At 33.9% G+C, this 6,540-nt stretch overlaps 1 protein-coding gene across 1 annotated transcript; it reads left to right on the top strand.

Annotated features, from left to right (window-relative positions):
- Positions 1 to 819: 819 nt before the first annotated feature.
- On the top strand, positions 820 to 5,040 carry LOC123671285 (carboxypeptidase N subunit 2-like). Its single transcript, XM_045605034.1, has 3 exons — positions 820 to 1,138; positions 1,923 to 2,191; positions 4,450 to 5,040. Exons 1-3 carry the CDS (start codon positions 1,125 to 1,127, stop codon positions 4,989 to 4,991), a joined length of 825 nt encoding a protein of 274 aa, XP_045460990.1. The 5' UTR covers positions 820 to 1,124; the 3' UTR covers positions 4,992 to 5,040.
- Positions 5,041 to 6,540: the final 1,500 nt, after the last annotated feature.

The following is a 6,540-nucleotide window of genomic DNA, read 5'->3' on the forward strand; positions in this document are numbered from 1 at the left end:
TGTTGTATTCCACACAATATCACATAATGGCAAAGTCCAGGCATTATATTGAAATGAAAATGTTATCTATATTCTGAATGAAAGTGATTTATTTACGTTTACTTTCGAAATTACAAAATGGATAATCCTTTACGATCCATCTAAAATTTACCAAGATCACTTAGGTCGTTATTTTACATTCCTACATTTTAATACAAATCTATTCTGTTGTTACAGAAATATTGAGTAGTTGTTTTAGGTATTCTACTTGAATTTTCTATGGTTCTGACTGATTGAAATTTGAATGATCAACATGAAATTTCGAATGAGGTTTAAAACTGTTATTCTACATCTAAATGCAGCATTTCATCTTCAGCAAATCATTAGTTTCGAAATTTTTAGGAAAACAAAATTTTGAACTATGTGGACTTCGTCTCAACTGCGGCTTTCCATATTCGATCCTACTCTGAAAATATCAAGTTTCTAAGTCTTTCCTTTCGAGAGTCATCATGTTTACGGACGGACTACCGATCGGACGGACGGGCTTCGTTATCTGTGAGCCAAACTTAAACTTTTGAGATCAATCTCGTCTCAAGATTATAAAAATACAGACTTCGTGACGAAATGATATAGCAATCTGTTCAGGGAACACGTTCTCCGTTCTTCGACAAAGGAAAATTTCTGTGTAAATATACGGAATTTTTCCTGGAAGTATTACGTACGGAATAAAGAAAATACGTCTCTTTGTATATATAACCCTAAATTTTATAAACAATATTGCAATAAACAAACCGGATAAACGTTCTTATTCATACAAATTTAAAAGCAATAGTTCATTCGAAAAGTTGTATAAACATGTGGAATATCAAATTTTTTGATCGGCCAAGAAACAGAAAGTCCATACTTCATACAATCTCCCCAATCTCTATTTTAATATTTAAGATATACCGTTAGGACATCCAAAATAAATATTTGCAGTGGCTTCCTATTATCTGCATTAAACGTTCATTATTTCAAGACCTGACCTTTCGAACTTTTACCATCTCCATATTGAAACTAATCGATAGTGATCAATTGAAATATGTATGTGTAATAATAGGTCCGTCCATTAGTTGATCTTCTACAGTGCGAAGTGAAATCAAAAAATGAATCGGAAAATGTGAGTTTTTTCTCAACTTTGTATCCCTTCTACTTCAAACACTCATAGCAATACTGGTAGTATTATTGATTCATTATCTCTATTGAATAATTTCCAAAGATATGTAAGAATAGGAAGGGGAAAAATCCTTTTTTTAAATTCACTTCATCTCTGACTGTAAGGATTAAAAATACTAGTCATCATAATATTTCTCAATACCATACACTTCAAATGGTCGTTCATGATATTTTCCATATTTGTATGTTAATTTTTAGCGATCAAATTGCATATATTGATCATATTTCAAAGTTCGGAGGATGAACGCAGAATAGCAAAGCTTCTATTGTTCTCTACGAAAATTTTCAGATAATCTTCATTTTCATTTCTCAAGATCCAGTTTTTCAACTGAATTTTTGTATAACCTCTGAATACAAATCTGAAGACAAAACTTCAGAATACAATTACCGTACTCATTGATCCGTGACATGCACTGTCCAAATACCTCCAGCCGTTTGGTAAAAATGGATTAATTTAATCTTTTTAACAAATATGAACATCCTGTATATAGTTTGTGAACGAAATATTCACCGAATATAGTTTATTGAGCAAATTTATATAATTTTTCGGACTGGATCACACTGTATACATATTCACTGCAAATTCATCCTAAAATGTTCGATAGTCTCTTCTTCAGAAAGTTGTTCTTTTTAACATACTATTAAAGAATAGATTTCAATGCCCACGTCTTCATAAAATTTGGGATTATTCATATGGTAATATGATAAAAAATGAATTGTCATTCCAGGAATTCTATTTCCGTATATTTCATTTTTGTGCTGTTCGCTTCATCGTGTTGGTCAGCCAATGCACAACAGAAAGAATTCATCGTCAAAGATTACACAGGGCCAATAACAACGGGAGTGATAGAATCACTCAAAAATGCTGAAACCTTAGAGATAATCAATAGTACCATCACCGAATATCCAACGAGAATATTTTCAAGATTGCCGAAAATCAAGAAAATCGTTGTTCTGAAGAGCACCTTCAATATTATGGATCCCAACATATATGACGGTGAGTATTATGTTGAGTAAAGTTCACATTAATTACCTTATTTAAGATTAAAACACTTTGTTCAAGAAATTATTCGGGACAACATAGAATGTTGTCAGAAATAATTTCATGAACTGAGTTCTTTATTTTTTTAATCTTTGATTAACTGAGATAAATTTTAGATTGATTTTCATTGAATAATTTCAAAATTTTTTTTCTTGAAACAATGAACCAGAATTCATATAATAACTAGTCACTAAACCAGTAATACTTCTCGAAAAATATGTAATTTTCGAACATTCTTGCATAGATAATCATAGATCAATTTTTCTTCACTGAATTACATAAATTGTGTATGGGAGGAATGCTTGGTAACACCATCCTGCTACTTGTCGTAGATCTATCAACTGAGTTTCGCTAATTAACAGTAAGAAAAAGAAGATACATCATTCAAAATTATTTCAAGTGCGAAATCGGCATGCTTCTGTTTCAAGGATCGAATCTATTATTGAGTAACACCTCATGATTTCTAATAAAAAAATCTGAGAATCGTAAAAATAATCTATCCCAATAAAATATTACCTTCAATCTTTCTGTGTATGAGCAATTTGATAATCTGAATTTGAGTTAATAAATTACCAACAATAGCAATTATTCTGTTGGTATTATAATTGAGAATATATTCTTCGTAATTTCATCATAATATTTATTTCCTCATCAAAGGTGCTCCCATTGTTGTATAATTTCATGTTTTAACGCCAAATCATAATTATTATTTTACGTACCTACACTACTTTTTTATAGAGAAGATATTTGTTAGTATTTCACATAATTATATCGAAAATTTTGAGTAGAATATAATTGCGGTGATTAAACATACAACCTTCATTTTTTCAGCGTTTACATTTTATATTTTTCTTAGGCAATTACTGCATTATTCAAATTTTTGTTTATTGTTTTACCGAATAGATCGCCCTATCATTTCGTTACAATGTCTATCTAAGGTTCAACTCATTGATGAGGAATCCGTCCTCAAATTCGATTCTGTCCGTCCGGCTGTAAATATGATTCTTCTTATATCTGGTAAAGAAGTATATTATCTATGGATTTTAAAATGAAAAAAAGCGTGTGTGCATAATTTTTTTCAATGAGAACTTGAAAACCATCAGAAGTAGAAGCGAAAAATATATGTCTAAGGCAAATTCCATAATCAAAAGTAAAGTTTCCTTTTCCGTGAGAAGTCTCTTTTAGAAATGAAACGTGTTTCATAAATCAATGTTATGCTTAAAGAAAGCTTTGAACTGTCCATCATAAAGACCGGATAGTAGAGCTTCATGGCAAAAAAAGGATGCTTTTTGTTCGGGCATGCTCTATGCTCAATTTTCCCATTTAGGTACTTTCACTTTTTACTCAGAATAGTATACCAATTTTCCTTTTTTTTGTCAACAAAAGTTAATTTTTCTGTGAAATATTACTAAATAACTTTACCTTTACGAATAAAAGGAAGCTTTCTCTAGAAGAAGGTCCGCTTAGCTCCCTTTTAAAGGCGCCTTTGTAATAATGCGTTCTTTAACAAAAAAAGCGTTTTCGCATGGATTATGGACCTGGCCCTTGGAAAAAAGTATTTTATTTGACTAGAGAAATCTCATAACAACTCAATGACTCTCCTGTATATGTAATTCATCATAACATTTCGATTTCTCCAACATATTGACCAAGATCTTCGAAGTGGTCCATTCTACGATGGTTGCTCTTTATTTTTCATGAATGTATAGAAAAACACACTATACATATCATTTGAATGGATTTATCGTTTCTCAAATTATTCTACTTACGTTCCAACCAATGTTCAAAACAATTTTTCCACTCCGAATCAGCTTACTTCAGAACATTCATTTTGAAGGCATCAACTGTGCCTCTTCAGGTGTTGGAAAACCCTCGCCACACAAACTATTCTTTATGTGAGGGAACAGTGGGTACTAAATCGGGACTATATGGGAGGTGACTCATCAATTCAACGTATTGACCACTCACAAATTCTCTTGTGGGCTGCGTATCTTTCGGAAAGTCATAACACTTGTGATATAAACTTAACGTTTTTAAGGCAAAGTTTCCGTGTTGAAATAGCGCAATCGCTTGAGACAGGGTGCACCTTCGAAAACGCCTCGCCAAAACAATATACTTTTATTGAACTTCTTATTGCTACATCATTGGGGAAACATTCAAAAGTAACAACCCTAAAATTTCCCGAATAATTTAAACACAATATCTCTTTTCAGATTCAAATCATCTGGAAAGTATCCTATTCGCTAAGAACAATGTGCCCAGCCTACCTCTCACTCTTCTCCGCAAGACAACCTTCGAAAAAATAATAATATCCGATCAGAGCCAGGTCAAAATCATACCCGAAAATTTCGCCAACGAAACGAAACGTCTAAAAATATTCGAATGTTCAAGATGCAACATCGAATCTGTGGAACAGGGGGCGTTCAACAACTTGGGCGATCTCGAGGTCCTGAACCTGATGGAAAACTCGATCAACCACTTGCCCTCAGAAATCTTCAGACCTGTTGTCAACTTGAGAGAGTTGAACCTGAGCGGGAACCACATCGAGAAGTTCACAGCCGACCAACTCCGAAAGAATAATCTCGTGGAGGTCATCGACCTAAGCAACAATCCCCTGAAGGATCTCCACCTCTTGGAGGTGACCAAGGTGGCCCCGAAACTGAAGAAGTTGGATGTCCGAGGAACGAAACTTTCGAAGAATCATCTGAAGGAGCACATCGATAAACTCCATAATGTTGAAATATTGTCTGATTAGTTGTAGATTGTAGATGTTAATTTGTTGAAATAATATAATGTGATGCATTTTCCATTTTTATGATCATCGCGTAATATGCAAAATCAATAGTTAATTATACCCCGAGTGAATAATGATGGATATCATTCTCAGAGAGAAAAAAGCATTCGAGGTGATAATTCTCATTATTTCTTCATCTAAGACAATGAACAATTCTCTTGTAAAAAATATTGAAATCAGAAGTCTGTAGTTGTAGTAAGTACATATTATTATTAATTATCGTAATAAGACAGATAGAGTATTGAAAAATCCAAGAACTAATGGTCTTATAGAGAATAAAATAATATTTTGAAAGGCTACTCAAAAATTATTCTATTATAATTTAAATATTGAGATTAATAAGATTTTCAATAAAATGAAAGTATACAATACAGCAATCTTACATGTCACCTGAAACACCAATCAAAAAGAATGACGTCAATTTTAAGTGTAACCCATAGAAATACCTACGTATCTTGAGGGTTTTCCAATAAGATGTTTCGTTTTGAATAGCCCACTAACTGTGCACCTGTCACTTTCGAAACTGTCATTTTTTGACATTCAACAAGTAAAAAAAAACTATTTGGTGGAATTTTGCAGTCACAGTTTGCAAAACCAAAGCACTTTTGGGTCGTCGTGAAGCACCTTCTTCGGCCGGCAATTATGAAACTGGTCGAAAATATATAGTATGCAGTCAAGTATAAAAATACTCGGCAAGGTAAGAATGCCTTCCCTCGGGAACAATTCCCTACAGCTTTGTCGCCAATGCACCCCGCACAGCACCCTCAAAGCGATCTTCTGCTTTCTGAATATCCTGGCACTCTCAGAGGAATCGCCCCAAAAGAGCACGCCAAAATTGAGAGCACTATGGAAGTGTGCAAAATAAGTCAATCTTATAGCTTTGGGTCCCGCGAGCTTCCTGATTCTTCTTATAGCATAAGTTGCTCTCGATAGTCTCGGAATCAGCTTATCAACATGAAGTGAAAAGCTCTGGTTGGGCATCAATGTGACACCAAGAAGTTTCAAGGAGCAACCGGAAGAAGACGGCTTGGTCTCGAAGAGAAGCCTCTGGGTTTTATCAATGTTTATCATCATCCCATTCGCATCAAACCATTGCTTTCCTTCCGCCATTGTTTTCTCATCTTTTGACCGCAATTCCTGATCTTGCATTCCTGAATTAATTCAAGAATGAGGTATCATCGGCAAAGAGAATTGATGTATTTAGAATGTATTTACAAACAAGATGGGACCCAGTATTGACCCTTGAGGAACACCGTTGTCTATTTTTAACCAGGATGAACTTTTCTCATCTAAACAAGTTTTTTGTGTTCTATCCGTAAGATAACTTTTCAGCATTCAATTCCTCGTCGGTCTTGGAACTTGATATGCATCAAAATGATCCGGATTTTCATCGAAAAATAATCTTCAGTGATTACGCCCATTTTCACCTCGCAGGCTACATTGATGAGCAAAATGATGGCATTTGAGGTTCGGAAAATCTAAGAATTATTGAAAAAGCCTCCACATCCTC

This window comes from Harmonia axyridis, chromosome 1 (assembly GCF_914767665.1).
Source record: "Harmonia axyridis chromosome 1, icHarAxyr1.1, whole genome shotgun sequence".
Classification (NCBI taxonomy): Eukaryota; Metazoa; Arthropoda; class Insecta; order Coleoptera; family Coccinellidae; genus Harmonia; species Harmonia axyridis.